This window comes from Rana temporaria, chromosome 4 (assembly GCF_905171775.1).
Source record: "Rana temporaria chromosome 4, aRanTem1.1, whole genome shotgun sequence".
Classification (NCBI taxonomy): domain Eukaryota; kingdom Metazoa; phylum Chordata; class Amphibia; order Anura; family Ranidae; genus Rana; species Rana temporaria.
In genome coordinates this window covers 267,278,922-267,299,686 of record NC_053492.1, presented here as the reverse complement: position 1 = coordinate 267,299,686, position 20,765 = coordinate 267,278,922, and the positions used below count along the sequence as shown (strand labels likewise).

General features: G+C 41.3%; 1 protein-coding gene across 1 annotated transcript in view; it reads left to right on the top strand.

The window, feature by feature from the left end:
- Nucleotides 1–20,765, top strand: part of TUBE1 (tubulin epsilon 1) — a 35,703-nt gene that overhangs the window by 10,937 nt on the left and 4,001 nt on the right. The window contains exons 5-10 of the mRNA XM_040350257.1: nucleotides 3,475–3,590; nucleotides 5,931–6,052; nucleotides 6,425–6,612; nucleotides 10,986–11,155; nucleotides 13,068–13,208; nucleotides 15,206–15,346. Coding sequence (XP_040206191.1) covers nucleotides 3,475–3,590; nucleotides 5,931–6,052; nucleotides 6,425–6,612; nucleotides 10,986–11,155; nucleotides 13,068–13,208; nucleotides 15,206–15,346 — 878 coding nt within the window. The remainder of the gene's footprint in view (nucleotides 1–3,474; nucleotides 3,591–5,930; nucleotides 6,053–6,424; nucleotides 6,613–10,985; nucleotides 11,156–13,067; nucleotides 13,209–15,205; nucleotides 15,347–20,765) is intronic.

Sequence of the window (20,765 nt, the reverse complement as noted above, 5' to 3'; positions counted from 1 at the left end):
AGGGTTGTCGGGAAGGGGCCCTGTCCTCATCAACATGGGGACAGGGTGCTCTGAGGTGGGGGGGCCCGCAGTGCGCCCCCCTGCCCCAGAGCACCCAACCCCCCCATGTTGAGGGCATGCAGCCTGGTACGTCTCAGGAGGGGGGGGGCGCTCGCTCGTCCCCACTCCCTTCCTGGCCGGCCGGGTAGCGTGCTTTGGATACGGGTCTGGTATGGATTGTAGGGGGGACCTCCTACGCCGTTTTTTTTCGGCGTAGGGGGGCTCTCCTTACAACCCATAACAGACCTAAGGGCCCGGTATGCTCCTGAGGGGGGAACCCATGCCGGATTTTTATTTAAAATCCGGCGGGGACTTCCCCCTCAGGATTCATAACAAACGCTGCACACGTGTAGAATTGGTGGGAATCCAAGTCGGATCTTCCGTCGCTTCTATGACGCGCTTGCTGGGATGTGCTGTCACTATTCCAGTGAGTGCGAGATGTCGGCGAGATCTCGGCACCATGTCGCCGAGAATCAGCGAGATGCTGTCGTGCTAAAAACACAATATCACAAACACCTACTGTATGTCACCGCTCTTTGGACGGGTGGTATTTGGCCTGAACGTGTGTATGCAAGGCAGGCTTTAGAGGAATACCGTCGGGAAAAACTTTGTTTTTTTTTCCTGGTGAGAAAAGCGGTTGTGTGTACGAGGCATAAATGTATACTCCAAAATCAATAAAAAAAAGCAAAAACTGGAAGCTTGTCTCTTACAGTAGCCTGGATAATACACACAGGGGTTTGTTTACTAAAACTGGAGAGTGCAAAATCTGGTGCAGCTCTACAAAGAAACCAATAAGCTTGTTTGTTTTTGTTTTTGTCAAAGCTCAATAGAACAAGCTGAAATTAGAAGCTGATTGGCTACCATGCACTACATTTTGCACTTCATAAATCAACCCCAAAGTATATCTCAGCTATGCACAAATCATGACCTAGAGGAAGGAAGTCTTCCCAAACAAATTCCACTCATGGTTTACCGAGATACACTCCTTGTGTTATGCCAGACATTGAAGAAGGTGAGGTTCCAGTGTTTTATTTCAATTGCATCTGGAGGATACACTTAGTTGTACTTTATTTTAATAATAAGACTTGGTCAGTCACTGAAAGGAGCGGCCATCTTGTCTATACCATGGGTTAATGGTCTGTGGTGTCACAATTGGCTTCTGAAGCAGTCATTGTTCATGTAATGAATCCAAATGCTTCAGGTGGATGCACATTGGTTAAATTTTTTTGTTTTGGAATCAAGCTATTGGCTCCTCCAGGCGAGGATAACTAGGCACGTTCGGCAACCCATTCCTTGATGGTAAGAGGGTTGTTTTCTTCTTCAGCATTTGGGTATTGCCATTTTAGCTGCTATAAGAGATAGGAGACCATTCTTGGCATTTGAAATTAATCCTGGGAGCATGGGGAGGAGGGCAGTTTCTGGTGTCCTCAAGATGGAAATGCTTCTGTTTCATATATTGTGAAGATCTTTTGTCCAGAGGGCCTTGATCAAGGATCAGGACCACCAGATATGTAGTCTAGTACCTTTCTCTTTCATGCAACACCAGAAACAATCCTACACGGAGTGAAAATATTTTTTATGCAAATTTTCAACTTGTAAAATTTGTAACGTTTAAACTGATTAGGCTGTTTAATAACGTTTAATTGTTCAGACTACTAATGAGTAACAAAATATGCATAATAGGCTTATTTCTTGAGGCAGGCAGGTTAAAGAGCTAATTGCAATAGCAACATGGTGACATGTTGCTGCTCTCCGCAGCTTTCTCATGTGCTCCCAGTGTGATTGGATGACGTACCTTCAGGCGGTGAGTCCTTGACACCTTGGCTCACAGGAAGTAGGTCGAATGAAGTTAGGCATCATTCAGCATATAAGAGAACCAACACCAGATCAGAGTGGTGAATCTGTTGGGGACAGCGCTGGAGATATTACAGCAAGAATTGTTTTATTTTTTTATTTTAACAGATTACAGGGTATTTTATTTTTTCAATTTGTGCTTGAGCTGTAATCGAGCCTTAAAACAGACCTGCGATGTGATAAGGCCATCTTATGCTAACAGCAGGAATTACTTGGTTTTGCAGTAACCAGTCCATTTCATTTTCCCTTGTTTCCTTATTGGCTGCAATTGCAGCAAGGAAAAGTGGAAGGAGCAGGGTACAAAATGACTATTCAAACTTTAATTTTGAGGCATTTGTTGGAAAATTAGCTTAGCATGTGTTCAGGCAAGATATGTGTACATATAACCTTCGTGTTATACTTAATAAATGTAATTAAATTGCACACATAATTTGAAAACGATGCAAATGATTAATCAACGTGATAATATAACGCAATCATTGACTGAACAAAATTGTGCTATTCAAAATTTGGACATGAATTGAGAAAAATAAATAAAAATAATTTGGACATGATCCAAAATATTATGTGCAGGTCGAAAATGTACCAAATGAATATAGTAAATAAATAACCAATATTATATAAATAAATACAAAGTGAAGCACCAAAGATGGAAATAAACCAAAAAAGTGCTAGTGAACAAATGAAATTTAAAGTCCAAAATCGATCCACTGTGATAAAAGTGACTCTGTATATAGTTGTCTGTAGGCAATCCACCACCATGAAGCTCAAAGGCTTACCAGACCAGATGGACCAAGCTCATTTATTTATATAATATTGGTTATTTATTCACTATATTCATTTGGTGCATTTTCAACCTACACATATTATTTTGGATCATGTCCAAATTTTGAATAGCACAATTTTGTTCAGTCAATGATTGCGTTATATTATCACTTTGATTAATCATTTGCATCGTTTTCATATTATGTCTGCAATTTAATCAATTTATTAAGTATAACACGAAGGTTATATGTACACTTATATCTTTTGAGCGCCGCACTTTCTCTTTTCCACTTTCTTTATATACAGTATATCTGTTGTGCAGGCAGCTACTTGCATTCATTATTGGCAGCGCGATTTTCCTTTCACCTTTATACTTTGTTCTTTACACTTGGACATCAAACCAGGGTACTTGGTAAATATTTCCAGGGCTTAAGACTCTTGATGCTAGAAGCAGAAGGAACCTTAGCTGAATAATTCTTGGCACCCATTACCACACTTACATTGGAGAACAGTAATAGTTGGACCAGTACCTATGTGTGCAGGTCCACTAATGATTGGTAGAATCTTGTTAATGTGGGTTACAACACTTTCGTTGCTTTTTACAAAGCCTTAGTATTGTGCTTTTTTTTTTTGCTTAGTAGATACTTGAAAAAAATGTAGTTTTTTTTTCACATTCCTGAAATCAAGTGCTTAACAAACATCACAACATTAACAGTCCTTCTCATGTGAGAAACTGCAGTATTTTGCTTTGTCTAGTGCCTGTAAATACAGTGCTCACTGTCATGCTAATTTGTTTTTGTTATTTTTTCCCCCTAGGCTGTCTTGATAGATATGGAAGAAGGTGTTGTAAACGAGATATTACAAGGGCCTCTTCGAGACCTTTTTGATAGCAAGCAGCTCATTACTGATGTATCTGGCTCAGGAAATAATTGGTAAGGCCTTAATACTACATATCTGTAGGGCAGGGCTATTGAATTAAAATTTTATACAGGTGCGATCAGTACAATTTTCTTCCAGCAGAGGTCCGAATCGCATGTTTGTGCAATGTCCCAGATCCTTCCCACCACAGCAAACTCATTATATATCACAACCCCGTTCTTAGAGTGTCCTCAGTCCCCCATTTCACATCTGTTTTTCCTTCACATTAGTGTCCACTGCCCCCTTTGCATCACCCCCAACAGCACAGCCTGCTTCACATCACCCATCTACAGAACTTGCTCCCCCCCCGGAGCTTGCACCCATTTAGCACTGCCCCCCCCCCCCCCCCCCTCTTTACATCACATCTGCCCCCCCCCCCCTTCACAACACTGTGCCCCTTCAGATTTACCCCCACAGGACTGCCCACCCTCCTTTAGATTTACCCCAAAAAGAGCTGCCAGGGTTAAATCTTTATATTTACTAGCTGGTTATTGGTTGCTAGGACTGCCCAGCATCCTAGCAACCACTCACCTGCTAGTTAAGCTGTTCATTTTAAATCTCCATCCAGTGTGACTGTGCCTTTTAATCTCCGTTCATTGCTATCCTGCCTCCCGCTCTCCGCCCTGCCTTGAGAAAGAAAGGCTCCTAAATGGCGTGACCATGGGTCTGGATGGGACAGTGGCACGGTCTGGATCTGGACCACAGTTTTCTATTTAGTAATGCCTGCTGTAGAGTATTTTTCCACAAACCGTGACCGGGGGGGCCACAATTGGTTGTCCATTTTAATTTAGTATCGACAGTTACGGCAATCTTTCAACTGGGGATTAGTCTTTGTCTGTCTGCAAAACGCTCGTGCTACATTTATATCTCATATAACTTTTAATATATCAAAGTAATTTTAAAAGTTAAAAGAAAAAAGTGGGGTTGGGACTTTATATGAGGCATGTGGTATGCTCCATGTCTATTAATTAGCACACCTGTGTTCCTCCTTTGGAGGCCTTAAAAATCATAGTTAGGACTGCAGTTACACAGAGTGCCGTGACGCTTGGCCTGCAGCTTCCCAGATATTTGCAAATAACTGCAACTAAACCTCTGTTTTAATTACATACAGTTAGACAGATTAATTTGGTTTAGTGCTTCTTTGGTTTGGTATTTTTGAGCCTGGTCATTATGGAAATAATTTTTATATTTTCCATATATATACTTAATCGCATATTGCTAATTGCATCTCATTTAAAGTCCCAACCCTCCGTAATTTTAAAAGTAACTTTCTCTTTTTATCCACTTGCCAACCAGGCGCCGCAGTTTTACTGCGACAGCATGGCTCGGCTGGGCGTAGCGACATTATGTTGCGTCGCTTCGCCTGCTGCTCGCCCCCGGTGCCAATGCGAGTGCCCGGAAGGCGCGATGACCAGGGGGGGGCACCAGCGATCAATCGTGACAGAGCGAGCACCAGGAGCTGTGTGTGTGTAAACACGCAGCTCTCAGATCTTTCAGGGGAGAAATGACTGGTCGTATGTTCACACAAAGTATCAACACCGATCTGTCATTTCCCCTAGTCAGTCCCATCCCCTCTTCAGTTAGAACACATTTAGGGAACACAATAATCCCCTTGATCACCCCCTAGTGTTAACCCTTTCACTGCCAGTGACATTTTTACAGTAATTTGTGATTTTTTTTTTAGCACTGATCACCGTAAAAATTCCAATGGTCCCAAAAATGTGTCAAAAGTGTCCGATCTGTCTGTCATAATGTCGCAGTCAAAATATGAAACATGATTTTAATTTTTTTTTTTTCTAAATTTTCTAAAGTCCGCTGTATGTGTTTTTTTTTTTTTTTATTTTTTTTCCCCCCAAGGTCCCCAGGTGGGTTATGGCATAATGTACTAGTATGCACAGCATGTTGGTACATTATGGCAGACTTGCCTGTCATATGGTGTTCTCCCAACACATGGTGTTCTCCACGAATGGGACCAATCGGGCGGGCCCCCCACGCTTCCATCTTCGCCTGGTCTTCCTTCCTGGTCCCGTGCCTTTGGCCACTTGGTAGGCCAGGCTGCGATGACCCCACTCCATTGCATGCACACGGGAGTCGCATCACCACGGCACGGATCGGGGGCTGTAAATGTTTTCGCTAAGCTGCCCATTCGTGGCTCAGTGAACATGACAGTAGAAAGAAGGATGCATTTATGGCAAAAGAGACCAATGGAGTCTCTTCTGTCATAAATACCCTGCCTGTTAGCCATTTGAATAAAAAACAAGTTTACGTCCTCTTTAACATTTTCTGGATTAAAACGTTTATAATGATAACTATGATTCCTGAAGATGTATATACCTATTTATTTGTATATGTAGGGCAGTTGGTCACAAGCTGTATGGTTCTCAATACCGGGAGCAAATCGTAGAGAATGTGAGAAGGACAGCTGAGCAATGTGATTGTCTTCAGTGCTTCTTTGTGATTCACTCCATGGGTGGAGGTAAGAAGAATATTTAATAGTGGAGGTTAGACTATTAATAGTAGGTTGGTTAAACATCAGATGATTTTATGTTCACTTGACAAGCATATTCACTATTCAGTGCATACCTCGTAAGCTCATAGGCATTAATAGGATAAACTTGGTTATTTTCAGATAAGTATTCCCTTTTTTTTTTTTTTATTATTCCAACTAATGCTGTTCAAATGCAATACTTTTAAACGCCCAATCTGTTATATCATAAAAGGTTTTCTTTTTAAGCATTGCCACAATATATATGGGGTATATTTTAACTTAGACAATATGGTTACTCTTTTAAAGCAATAACTGTAGACTAACAAAGGATGTGCAAATTGCTAATTCAGTTCTTCTCAGGAACAGGATCTGGTTTGGGTACATATGTACTAAATGTGCTTGAGGATGAATTCCCTGAAGTATACAGGTTTGTCACCTCTGTCTACCCATCAGCTGAAGATGATGTTATCACATCACCCTACAACAGTGTTTTAGCCATGAAGGAGCTTACTGAACATGCAGACTGTGTACTTCCCATTGAAAACCAAGTAAGAACCTTTACATTAGTTGTTTTTTTACAGAATAATATCAATAAAAATATATATTTACTTTCTGCTATAAAACACATCCAATAATAAAATAAAAAAATATTTCATCCTAAATTTTTAGGCCATGTATTTTGCTACATGTCTTTTGGTAAAAAAAAAACAAAATACAATCTCAATAAGTGTATATTGATTGGTTTGCGTGAAAGTTAAAGTGTCTACAAACTATGGTGTGTACTGGATTTTTGTTTTTCTTAATATATACTACTAATGGCGGTGATCATCGACTTATGAGACTGCGATAGTGCAGTGGTAAATCTGATACAAACTGACACTAAGTGGGAACTGACTAACTGACTCAGACATCACAAGTGATCCGTGCTAATACTATACACTATTGCTGTACTAATGACACTGGCTGGGAAGGGGTTAACATCTCGGGTAATCAAGGGATTAAATGTGTGCCTAACAATGTGTAATGGTGCTGCTTTTTTTCTAAAGATCCCTTTGTTTCTTCTCTCTGCTTCTCTGCCCTCTGCACAGAGCTCTGTTAATTGTCAACACAGGGCTCTGGGCTTTGATTGGACACAGCCGATCAGCAGGTCCCGCATATGAATCATTGGCCGAGACCTGCTGACAGACTCCAGCTGTGTACAATCACTGCGGAAGTCGGTGGGTAGGGCGCGCATGCGCTCACCCTGAACCCAGAAACAAGCAGCCTTTCACCAGTATGTGGCTTTACCTATACGGGCTGCCTGCCCACAGAAAAGAGTGCGGGCGTTCTGGAAGTAGTTAGTACCAGCATGTTTCCTGTGTTTTGTGTTTGCGTTTTAAAAATAAACCTATACTGTGTATAGTGATACACTGGCTGACAGGATTGTGGCCTGTGTGTATGTTTCACTTGGGCTTCTTACCTACACATTATAGGAGGCTCCAGGGTTGTGTGTGATATGGAGATAAACTTAATACAGTGCCTCCAAAAAGTATTCATACCCCTTGAAATTTTCCACATTTTGTCATGCTACAACCAAAAACGTAAATGTGTTTTATTGGGTTTTTATGTGAAAGACCAACACGAAAGGGCACATAATTGGGAAGTGGAAGGAAAATGATAAATGATTTTCAAAATGATTTACATATACATATCTGAAAACTGTGGCATGCGTTTGTATTCAGCCCCCCTTTACCCCGATACCCCTAACTAAAATCTAGTGGAACCAATTGCCTTCAGAAGTCACCTAATTAGTAAATAAAGTCCACTTGTGTGTAATTTAATCTCAGTATAAATACAGCTGTTCTGTGAAGCCTTCAGAGGTTTGAACCAAATGCATCATAAAGGCCAACAGGGGCAGTCAGACAACTTGTAGGTCCCCTGGGCACTAAGAGACCATAGTGCCCCCAATGTCCCCAACTACATATTGCACTGCCCACATTACATGTATTCATCACAGAATTTCTCTACACTATGTTCAAAATAAATGTTTATTATAGAAAATAAAGAAAAATAAACTTATGTTAAAAGTGTAACAATGGTACATTTCCAAAAATAAGGTTTTCATAAACTAACACAATATAACAGGTGCAACAAATGTCTTCTTAGCTTAAGACCCCTTTCACATTGAGGCGTTTTTCATGCGGTACAGAGCTAAAAATAGCGCTGCTATACCGCATGAAAAAATCATGCCCTGCAGGCTTCAATGTGAAAGCCCGAAGGCTTTCACACTGAAGCGGTGCGGTAGCAGGACCGCTCCAAAAGTCCTGCTAGCCGCATCTTTGGAGCGGTATAGGAGCGGGGTGTTTACCGCTCCTATACCGTGCCTTCCCATTGAAATCAATGGGAAACCGCGGTAATACCGCCCGCAATGCGCCTCTGCAGAGGCGCATTGCGGGCGGTATTGACCCTTTTTCGGCCGCCAGCGGGGGTTAATGCCGCACCGCTAGCGCCTGAATATCGCTGTAAGTACGACGGTATAGCGACGCTAAATATAGCGAGGCTAATCCGTCACCGCACCTCCACTGCTCAATGTGAAAGCAGCCTTACAGTTTAAATAGGTTGTAAAGGTTCACGTAGTTGTGTGTTCGTTTATTATTTTTATAAAATAATAAAAAAACATGTTATACTTGCCTGCTCTGTGCAAGGGTTTTGCACAAAGCATCCCCAGTTCTCTTCTTCTGAGGCGCCTCATCGGCGCTCCTGGATCCTCCCCTTCATCGGGTGCCCCCCCGGAGAGCTACTTTTCACGGGGGCACCCGTGCCCATGCAGGCTCATTCCTGCATCCATTGACAGACAGTGGGACTTGGCCCCACCCCCTCCTTCCGTGTCACTGGATTTGATTGACAGCAGTGAGAGCCAATGGCTCCTGCTGCTATCAATCTATCTAATGAGGACCCAAGACAGTGGCTGGAGCTGCTGGGCTCGAGCACGTCACTGGAACAGACGGGATCAGGTAAGAAAAGGAGGGGGGGGGGGAGGCTTTGGGGGCAGCTGCAAGAAAAAAAATGTTTTCACCTTAATGCATAGAATGCACGAAGGTGAAAAGTCTTGAGACTTTACAACCCCTTTAATAATATTATGGCCCTAGAATTACTCACTCCGACATTCCCTACAATACCATACATGTGTTTCACCATTATTGTTTACATACATGTGCTTGTCCTACATAACCCCCCTAGATGGGTGTGCTATACACTTTTATAAAGAAAATTGTCTTTATTTTCTATAATTTTCACTGACCACCATTGTAAGGGATAGTCTTCCTACTAACCACCAAATGTAAGAGACATTCTTCTTACTGACCACCAATGTAAGGAGCATTTTTTTTCTCACCGATCACTAATGTAAGGGACATTCTAATTGACCGCCAATGTAAGTAACATTCTTCCTAACATTCTTCCCACTGGGAGGAGGACAGAGGGGGAGGCCATGTGGGCCGGAGAAGGACAGAGGGGGACGCTGTGTGGGGAGGAGGAGGAGGATTTTAAATTGGGGGAGACAATAGGTATTGGGGGTGTTTTGGAAGTGGAGAGGTACCCCCCCCCCCCCAAAAAAAAAAACTCCACCATGTGTGCATCTGTGCTGCTTGACCCCCTTTCCAGGTTATTGTGTCCCCCCCCCTTCACGGTATCTATAAAATATACACAGACCTCAGATCATCAGCGCGGCTCTTGCAGTGAAATCTCCCTCCTCCTACTCCTGTCTGTGTACATCAGAACATTGGAGCCGAGGAGGTGAAGGATCCTCATTGAGCTGTATGCGGCTGTCAGTGGGGACTGGGAGAGAGGTGATGGCTGCCACAGAAGAGTGATCACTGCATGTGGGACCCCGGGCAGCAAATGTACCGTGTGCCCACAATAGTGTGCCCCTGTCAGGCCAGGTACCGGAGCTCAGTGCTCGAACTTGTTCCAGCACTGTGCTCCAGGATTCATGCTGATAACACCCTGACCTGCTGCTGCTGCACACAAGGCTCCAAGATTACTCCGTTCTGTCTACAGTGCACTCTGCAGCCTCCAGTTCTCTCACCGGCTGTCCCCCGTGGCAGGGATGTATACTGTGTCCATGGCATGGCACAGTGGTGACAATTGATGGGCACAGTGGCGACAATTGATGGCACAGTGGCTGCGTTTGATGGCATGGTACAGTGCCTGCGTTTGATGGCACAGTGGCGACAATTGATGGCATGGCACAGTGGCGACAATTAATGGGCACAGTGGCAACAACTGATGGGCACAGTGGCTGCAATTGATGGGCACAGTGGCTGCAATTGATGGGCACAGTGGCTGCGTTTGATGGACACAGTGGCTGCATTTGATGGGCACAGTGGGGCTGCAATTGTGTGTGTGTGTGTGTGTGTTTTTTTTTTTGTTTTTTTCGTTTGAGCACCAGCCGCCACTGAACGATAGTGTAGTATATGCTACATGTTTTAAATAAAAAGATACGTCTACCCAAAGAGGCTTTACTGTTCTGAATACATGTTTCTTAAAGAGTATGTTTGGGCAAAAAAATAAAAAACCATGCTGTACATCTCTGCAGAATAGATTTTGTTTCAAACCCTCTTGGGGAGGCTGCCATTTATGTCCATGGATGGACATTTTATTGTTGCACAACCTGTCACATTGCTATAATCTTTTAATATGGACTATAAACTGAAGGACTTGTGAATAAATGGTTGTGAAACAAATTATCTGAGCTTCCATTTATTTCCTATGGGAGAATTTGCTTTGATATACAAGTGCTTTGGATTACAAGCATGCTTCCAAAACGAATTATGCTTGCAATCCAAGGTTTTACTGTATATACTATTGTCTCTTTTCTTCTAGTTCTTATTATGGTTTTTTTTTGTGTGTGTGTATTAATCCATTATTTGTTTCTTTTAAGTCATTAGTTGACATTGTGAATAAAATTGTTCAGATGACAAACTCTGGAAAACTTGGAAGTGTAAAGCCAAATAGTCTTCTAATTTCCAATAAAGGTGGTGGAAAAGAAAATGAAAAACCATTTGATGCCATGAACAACATTGTAGCAAACCTGCTTTCAAATCTCACCAGGTAAACACCACCTTAATTTTGCATCATATGGTTTTCTGTTCCTGGGTGTAAACAAAGATCCAAGTACTTCTCTCTATGCAAAACTTAACCACTTCGCTGTTTTTTAGTTTTTGCTATAATAAATATCCACAATTTAAAAAATAAAATAAAATTCTTCATCAGTTTAGGCCAATATATATTCTTCATATTTTTTGTAAAAAAATCGCAATAAGCGTATATTGATTGGTTTGCGCAAAAGTTATAGCGTCTACAAAATGGGGAATAGATTTATGGCATTATTATTATTATTATTACGGCAGAGAGATCGGACACTTTGACACTTTTTTGGGGCATTTGCGTTGTAATGGCTTTCTTCTGGCGACTTGACCATGCAGCCCATATTGCTTCAAGTGCCTCCTTGATGTACAGTACATCTTGAAACGGCCACATCACATGTTTTCAGAGAGTCCTGTATTTCATCTGAAGTTTTTTTTTTTCTGGTAGTTGTGGCTGAAATTTTTGTTGGTCTACCTGGCCGTGGTTTGGTTTCAACAGAACCCCTCATTTTCCACTTCTTGATTAGAGTTTGAACACTGCTGATTGGCATTCTCGATTCCTTGGATATCTTTTTATATCCCTTTCCTGTTTTATACAGTTCAACTACCTTTTCCCGCAGATCCTTTGACAATTCTTTTGCTTTCACCATGACTCAGGATCCAGAAATGTCAGTGTAGCACTGGATGAAAGATGCAAGGGTCTGTCAGGAGCCCAGAAACGTGTGTGTGTGTGTGTGTGTGTGTATATATATATATATATATATATATATGTGTGTGTGTGTGTGTGTGTGTGTGTGTGTGTGTGTATATATATATATATATATATATATATATATATATATATATATATATATGTGTGTGTGTGTGTGTGTGTGTGTGTGTGTGTATATATATATATATATATATATATATATATATATATATATATATATAATCTCCATTCAAAACCTTTTTGTGTCAACTTGTGTGCATGTTATCAGGCCAAAAGCACCAGGGTATGTAAACTTTTGATAAGGGTCATATGGTTAGTTTCTGTTGTCATTATGATTTAAAAAGAGTAAACAATTGATTGATAACAAATGGCTTTAGCCAAACACTAACCATGAGTGAAATAAATGTTTTTGTGTTATTATTCATAGACTCTGAAAAATGGCCAAGAAATCATAAATTCTGCCAGGGTATGTAAACTTATGAGCACAACTGTATATGAAAGAAAGAAAGTTACCGCTCCAGGTGGTTTGTGTTAGGATGATCCGTATGGTCTCAGAAGATCAAGGGTGCTGGCAATGCACAAGGCAACAAATGGAAAAGGAAAATATGGACAGCCGCACTCCAAAAAACCTTGATGGTTGTCTTTATTTAAAAAAGGAAAAATGCACTACAAGTCACAGCAGAGGAGTAAAACAGCTGACGTGTTTCGCACTATAAATTAGTGCTTAATTATAGCTCATGTGTGTGCTGTGACTTGTAGTGCATTTTTCCTTTTTTAAATAAAGACAATCATCAAGGTTTTTTGGAGTGCGGCTGTCCATATTTTCTTTTCCATTTGTCACAACTGTATATGCATATGATTGTAAGGATTGGTAATGCATTGAATTGTATTATTCACAGGGACAGTGCTGGGATTTGCACATAGATAACTTAAAGTGGAAATACTCCTCCTTTATTCCAGCAGCAGCCCTATTACTAATTCTAGGCACCTTTTGGACATCACTTTAGCGTGGGTACACAAATATTAGATGCACTTTAGCACGGTTCTCCTGCCAGATGAAGGATCCTTAAGATGAAGGAACCACGTTTTATATTTGCATGACAAATTTTGAAAAATAGCTTAATGAGACTGTAAATTACATTTAATGTCTTTGTTTTCCTTCTAGCTCTGCAAGATTTGAAGGGCAACTTAATATGGATATGAATGAGATCACCATGAACTTGGTCCCCTTCCCTCATTTGCATTATTTGACCTCCAGCCTAACTCCTCTCTATACACTTTCTGATGTCAATATACCTACACGAAGGTGAGGGCTAGGGCTGTTAAATTGACCCATGCAATTCTTCTTGCTGTCCTATCTAACTGTTTATAGTAGTTGATCTACTATCTTGTCCATTTTTCTTGTCACAGCTCTCTAGCAATCCCTAGATGGCATCTGTGAAATCTCATTCTGGAAATTAAAGGGGAGGTCCGCAGCTACAAATACTGCAGCTGCTGACTTTTAATATATGGACACTTGCTTGTCCAGGGAGACAACGATGTTGGCACCCTAGCTGACCTCTAGATCAGCTGTTGGGTGCGTCCGCCGCCATTGCCAGTAAGGGAATCCGGTAGTGAAGCCTTTTGGCTTCACAGCCAGTTCCCAACTGCACATGCGCCCTGCGCTTTCTAATTGGCCCGGCGGGGAAGGAAGGAGGAGGGGAGCCAAATTTTTGAGAGACAGCACCGTATCCGGAAGATGCCAAATGTGACACCGGGGAGGGGGAGGAGACGAAAAAGCGGATGTTCAATTTTTGGGCTGGAACTCCACTTTAAAACTGGTACACACTAGCCGAATTTTGGCCGGTACAGGCCTCTTTAACAGAAACCATCCAACATTTGGCTCATGTATACAGCCATCTACTGTCAAATAGGCTTGCTGGAAAATCGGTATCCGATCAGCACTGGCAGCCAGTGCTGACTGGTGTGTTCTGGCGGGGAGGCAGTCCCCCGTTCAAACAAAATAGCTCAGCGGGGAGATCGCTGTATTAACATCACATAGTTAGTACAGCGAGCTCCTCAGTTTGTTTTTGTTCAGGGCACACCTGTTCTGGTGATAAATGTCTAAGCAGGGATTTCTCTGCATTTTGGAGAGTTTTATTCTCCTTTCCTCTCTCCAAAACAGTAAGGGAAATTTCTCTAATGAGACATAGACGGCAAAAAATTTTTACAGAAGTTTTTATCCACTCCTTTCTCTATTCAAAACAAATAGGCTAATTATTATAGATTTAATATTGGCAAATAGGTTGCTCTTGAAACCACAGTTCTATGCATGTATCGCAATCAGTTTCTAATACCTTCAGTAAATTAGCATAAATGATAACCATTTCATTAGACAAAGGATAGCAATTATGGAGACCATAATTTATATGTGCCTGTAGGAATCTGTAAAACAAAGTGGCAGAAAAACTAAGCGTCACTATCTCCGTGTAGTATTTTTATTCAATAGTAGGCATGAAAACAAATGCACTCACATAAATAAATGAAGCAATTGCATGTCAAGACTGTCCAGCAGGTGGCAGGGCACCTCTCTAAGAGCACACGGTAAGTGTATGATAAAGGCCCTGGGTATGGAGCCCTAGGAAGCTGCCAGAGACAGCAGGTTGGCGTTGTCCCTGGACTGCACTGCTGATGTCACATGTAATGTAGGGAGCATGGCAACATGTTTCTGGTCAGAGCTGCCCCTTTGTCAGGCCTACACAAAGTACAGATCTATGCTTAGAATGCATTAAGATAAAAAAACCTTCTGCCTTTAGAATCACTATAAGATCTTCCTCCAGAGAGATTAAGGGTTTTTAAAGTGACCCTATCACGAGAGACCTATAGGGGTTTCTGTCGTAAAAGATGATGGTTCAATGACTGTTTGCCTTCAATACTTTGGTTACTTACCTGGAACAAACGTACTAAAATGGAGTGTAGGAAAGGGTCTGTAATGTCTTACCTCCTATATGTTCCGTCAGCACAACACCAGGTTCTGACACAATCGGTTATTTAACCTATGGTGTGTAGGCGTGACGGACCATCAGTCAGCTTCATCGGTTAACCTATGACAACGGTCCTTCAGACCGTTGTCCTCTGGTTAACCTATCGTGTGTACGAGGCTAAAGGATGCACTGAACAATTGCAGTAACATAGGGAACGCTTCTTGTACAACTATAACAAAAAAAAGTTAAATGAATGTTTGTACTTTATAGGATTTTGCTGCCAATTTGAGAATGCAGTGCAACACCCAGTTTACTGTGATAATATGTTATTTTTGCACAGGTTGGACCAAATGTTCTCTGATGCCTTTAACAAAGATCATCAGTTAATTCGAGCAGACCCGAAGCATAATCTTTACCTTGCCTGTGCTTTGATGGTGAGAGGAAATGTTCACATTTCTGACCTTCGCAGGAATATTGAAAGGTTGGTGTCAAATAATACCTCCAAAAAAAATGTTTTTTGGTGTATAGCACAAAAGGTTCCACATTTTTGCGAAAGTATTTGTATTGTATTGTATTGTATTGTATTTTGCGTCAGAGTCCAAGAAACATATGCATCCAGTTTTCACAATATTAAGACTTTGTGCACGCTGGATATTTTGCTAACCATCCTAGACTCCTTTCCACCTGGCAGCAGAAAAAACACTTGATGTTCGTAAACTCATGTAATGCATTTAGGTGCGTTAAACGCTTGGGCATAAAGTAATTTCATTGGGTACGATAATAAATTATACTGGCCATTGAAATTAATTAACGCTCAAGTGCTAAACACACCTTGCACTTAGGCAATGTTTAGGTGCATCAGGTTTTTTTTTTCTGCCAAAACTCTGCTGCTCCTGGACACACTGGCTGTTGGGTTTTTCTTTTTCTCTAAACGCCTTGCCTCTGAACTCCTCTAAACGCCTATGTGTGCATGGACACCGGCTAATATGCATGGGGATTAAAGCAGGGGAAAAAAAAGAACCAACCCCTAAGAGCAGCAGAAAGAAACTCCAATGCACATGCGGCATTAAAGTGATATTAGAGGTTTATTTTTATTTATTTTTAAATAACAATCATGTCATACTTACTGCTCTGTTCAGTGGTTTTGCACCTCCTTCTCAGGTCCCCTGTCAGCACTGCAGGCCCCTCTCTCCTGCCTAGTGCATTTAAGCAGGCTCAGCCCCGTCCACACTCTCCTCATTGGCTCACTTTCTGTGAATGACAGTAGCGGGAGCCAATGGCTGCTGCCTTAGCTAATGAGGAGAGAAAGCCAAGGCTTTTGTGAACCTCGCCGGATTAAGATATGGCTCAGGTAAGTTCTAGGGAGGGGGGGCTTTGGTTGCTGCTGCACACAGGTTATTTAGCTTCATGCATAATATGCGCGAAGGTTAAAAAAAAAAAAAAAAACTTTGATCCTTTACAACTATTTGGTGCCCATGCTATAGTGCTCTGCAGTTCTGCTAATTAGTGCCCACCAGTGCCATCTATCAGTACCCATCAGCACTGCTAATAAGTGACCACCAGTGCCACTTATCGGTGTCCTTTAGTGCTGTCAATAGTGCCTCATTAGCGCACATCAGTGAGGGAGAAAAATTACCCGTTTGCAAAATGTTATAACAAAATATGAAAAAATAAACTGTTTTGCTATAATGCAGAAACATGCTTTACCTTCTTTTCACTACCCAACTATTCTGATTAGCCACTGGAAGTGGAAGGACAGTCCTGTTTGAGCTACAAGTCACTGAAGACTGAAAGGCTGGCAGCGGCACATGAGTGAATTAAATCCATGTGTATGCTGGATGGGGATTAAAGCAAACCTGTGCAAAAAGTATCCAAGTATTTTTTTCCATAGGCTGTGTAATGCAGTATGACTACTAATCGCGCCCGGATCTTAAATTTTGACTAATGCCAGTATTGTCCTTATTACTAAAGCACACCCTGGCTCAGCTGTCACATGCCTCAAAACTATTTCAAAGAGCAGTACGAGTTGTAAATTGATGCGAGTGTAGAAGAAAACAATGCATTGCACAGGGCGGTTATCATGAAGTTGTTTGTGTGTGTGTGTGTGTGTGTGTGTGTGTATATAGTATACCCAAGTAGCAATGTCAAGGACTGATGGTCCTCTGGCCCCTGGTTGTTCATAGTGAGGAGTGTAGTGGATATACAGAAATTAGAGAGAACCAAGAAGAGCCCCGGATTATGCAAGATCTGCATGTGACTAAAAAAGGGGAAAAGAAAAGAAAGCTTGTTGGTACTTTCATATGGCCAGTGAGGGGCAAGCTCAGCTTGTATTGGAAGAGTCAAGATTTATATATAGAAGATGAGGTGTAATTCCGCGCCAAAATATTGGATGTGAATTCGTGCAATCACTCCGTGCAATTAATTGATTAATTGTGAGCAGCTCCTCTAGAACAAATAATGTGTAATTTGAGCAATAGAATGTAGGTGTGAAAGAGGGCGCTAGATTGGTGAAAATTTTCACTTGGGACACCCTCTGGTAGTGTTCCCAGTGTGGCAAAAAATTGTGGTACAATTAATATACCAGAAAAACCTATATACAAAATAAACGCTCAATAGTTGGCATCTCTAAATAGATGCATATAGAAATACAAATTAAATTAATAACAAGCTGATTAGTGAAAAATATGTGAGCAGCAAAATCAAAAGTGACAAAAGAGCTCCACAATATAGTCCAAAAATAACAAGTGTAATAGATCCAAAATATGGTAGAAGAATATGTAAAAAATAAATAAAAAATAAGTAAATAAATAATAAATCAGTGCCTCTTGATTGGCGCTAATGGAACACAGTCTCTGAAAATTGCTTGCACAAAATGCTTCAATAGATGTTCATGCACAGTAGTCTTGATATTCCTACAGCCACCACCATAAGATATACTGTCACCCGATGTGCTCTTGTAAAAGTATGTGCTTACCAGAAATTGTAGACCACTTTAACTAAAAAGTAGGTCAAACAGGGCTGGACAGGTTAAGTGCCTGCTCACTGTGGGTCACACTTGGAATCTGCCACAATACTTGATTCGATTGGATTCCCAGCAATTGAATTCATGAAAACAGGAGAAATAATATAGTGTAATGCCGTTTTATTAAAACATTCTAAAAACAAGCTGATGGCCTCTTACTTGTGGTAGTGCCTGCCCGGCACTAGGACTGCAAGCGTGGTAAGTCTGCCCAATGGGGTCTCGTGTGCCGCCGCGGTGGTTTTGAATGGGGACTCGTCTTGCAATGCCTCAGGAGCGGGATCAGCTGGTGGGTCCACCAGCTGATCCCGCTCCTGAGGCATTGCAAGACGAGTAAGGCTGCATTCACACCTAAGCGACTGCCGCGTACGCGTGTAGCGGCAGATTTGCCGCGATTACAAATGTTTCATTTTTTTTTTTTTTTTTTTCTAAAGTATTCCCATTGCTGTCTATGGGAAAACGCGCCTGTCGCGTGAAAAAAAGGGTCCGGGACTTTTTTTCAGGCGACAGGCGTTGCGCGTCTATGAGATGTGAACCATCTCCATAGACGGCAATGGGAATTCTCCCCTCTAGCGACAGAAGCGTCCCGCGTCGGGCGTTTTGTCGCTTAGGTGTGAATGCAGCCTAAGAGGCCATCAGCTTGTTTTTAGAATGTTTTAATAAAACGGCATTACACTATATTATTTCTCCTGTTTTCATGAATTCAATTGCTGGGAATCCAATCGAATCAAGTATTGTGGCAGATTCCAAGTGTGACCCACAGTGAGCAGGCACTTAACCTGTCCAGCCCTGTTTGACCTACTTTTTAGTTAAAGTGGTCTACAATTTCTGGTAAGCACATACTTTTGCAAGAGCACATCGGGTGACCGTATATCTTATGGTGGTGGCTGTAGGAATATCAAGACTACTGTGCATGAACATCTATTGAAGCATTTTGTGCAAGCAATTTTCAGAGACTGTGTTCCATTAGCGCCAATCAAGAGGCACTGATTTATTATTTATTTACTTATTTTTTATTTATTTTTTACATATTCTTCTACCATATTTTGGATCTATTACACTTGTTATTTTTGGACTATATTGTGGAGCTCTTTTGTCACTTTTGATTTTGCTGCTCACATATTTTTCACTAATCAGCTTGTTATTAATTTAATTCAGGGGTTGACAAATTTGCTTGGAATCTAGGAGCCAGCTAAAAAAGTTAGGAGCCAGAAAACGCACCCCGTCCCGACGAGCTTGCGCGCAGATACGAACACATACGTGAGCAGCGCCCGCATATGTAAACGGTGTTCAAACGCAATTTTGAAGCGTGACATGTTGGGTATGAATTTACTCGGCGTAACATTATCTTTCATAATATAAAAAAAAAATGGGGATAACTTTACTGTTGTCTTATTTTTTAATTAAAAAAAGTGTATTTTTTTCCCAAAAAAGTGCGCTTGTAAGACCGCTGCGTAAATACGGCGTGACAGAAAGTATTGTAACGATCGCCATTTTATTCTCTAGGGTGTTAGGATAAAAAATATATATAATGTTTGGGGGTTCTAATTAGAGGGAAAAAGATGGCAGTGAAAATAGTGAAAAATTACATTAGAATTGCTGTTTAACTTGTAATGCTTAACTTGTAATACCAACGGCCACCACCAGATGGTGCCAGCTCACACAAAAAAAAAAAAAAAATGTTTGTTTTTTTTTGCCCACCTTCCAAGCCAAGTCGCCAGGACACTATTTCTAGTCGCCATGGCGACCTGGCGCCCGGGATTTGTCAATCCCTGATTTAATTTGTATTTCTATATGCATCTATTTAGAGATGCCAACTATTGAGCGTTTATTTTGTATATAGGTTTTTCTGGTATATTAATTGTACCACAATTTTTTGCCACACTGGGAACACTACCAGAGAGTGTCCCAAGTGAAAATTTTCACCAATCTAGCGCCCTCTTTCACACCTACAAGATTTATATATAAACTCCATATCTGTGGATCCATTCATTGTTTCAGGTTAAATCATAATTTTTAAAGAGCAACTGTCATCTCTGACCCGCTGTTGACTCACCGACAGTCGCATTTACTTTAATGGGACGGCTGGTATTGCGGCAGTGACACAACAAGGTGATGAATGTGGCAGCAGCAGGTGAGTGGATGCCCACTCACAGGTGCAGCCATGATGGATCATTGATTTTTATCCACCCTGGTTTTGTGTGTTCTCTTTACAATGCGCTTTTAGGCCCATCTCTCTGATAAATGTGGACTTAAAAATGTATGCTAAAGTGTTGGCTTCACGTTTACAAACAGTGATACCCTCTTTTATAGGATTAGATCAGGTGGGATTCGTACCAAAGAGGGAAGCTCGGGACAATATCTTGAAGAAAAGCCTCTTGATAAATGATGCTCGGAGATCCAAAAGCTTGCTCTGTTTGTTAGCCTTAGACGCTGAGAAGGCTTTTGATCGTTTAGATTGGAAGTTTATGGCGCTATCATTCTCCCAGGAAAATTTATACAAAAAAGAATGGCCCTCTATACAGCTCCATCAGCTAGAATTAAGGTTAATGGGACATTATCCTCGCCTGTTAAAATCTCTAATGGGACACGCCAGGGTTGCCCGTTGTCCCCTTATCTGTATATCTTGGCCATGGAACATCTGGCAGTTGCCCTTCGGTCATATTCTTCAATTCAGGGGGGGTACAGGTGGGCAATAATTCATATAAACTGAGTATTTTTGCGGACAATTCAATAATAGCTTTCCCGAATATTCTCTATGAAATGGAACAATTTGGCCTCTATAGCAATTTAAAAGTAAACGTCACAAAATCTCACTGTCTCAATATCACTTTATCAGCAATGGAAAAAGAAACATTAGAAAATAACTTCCAATTTCAGT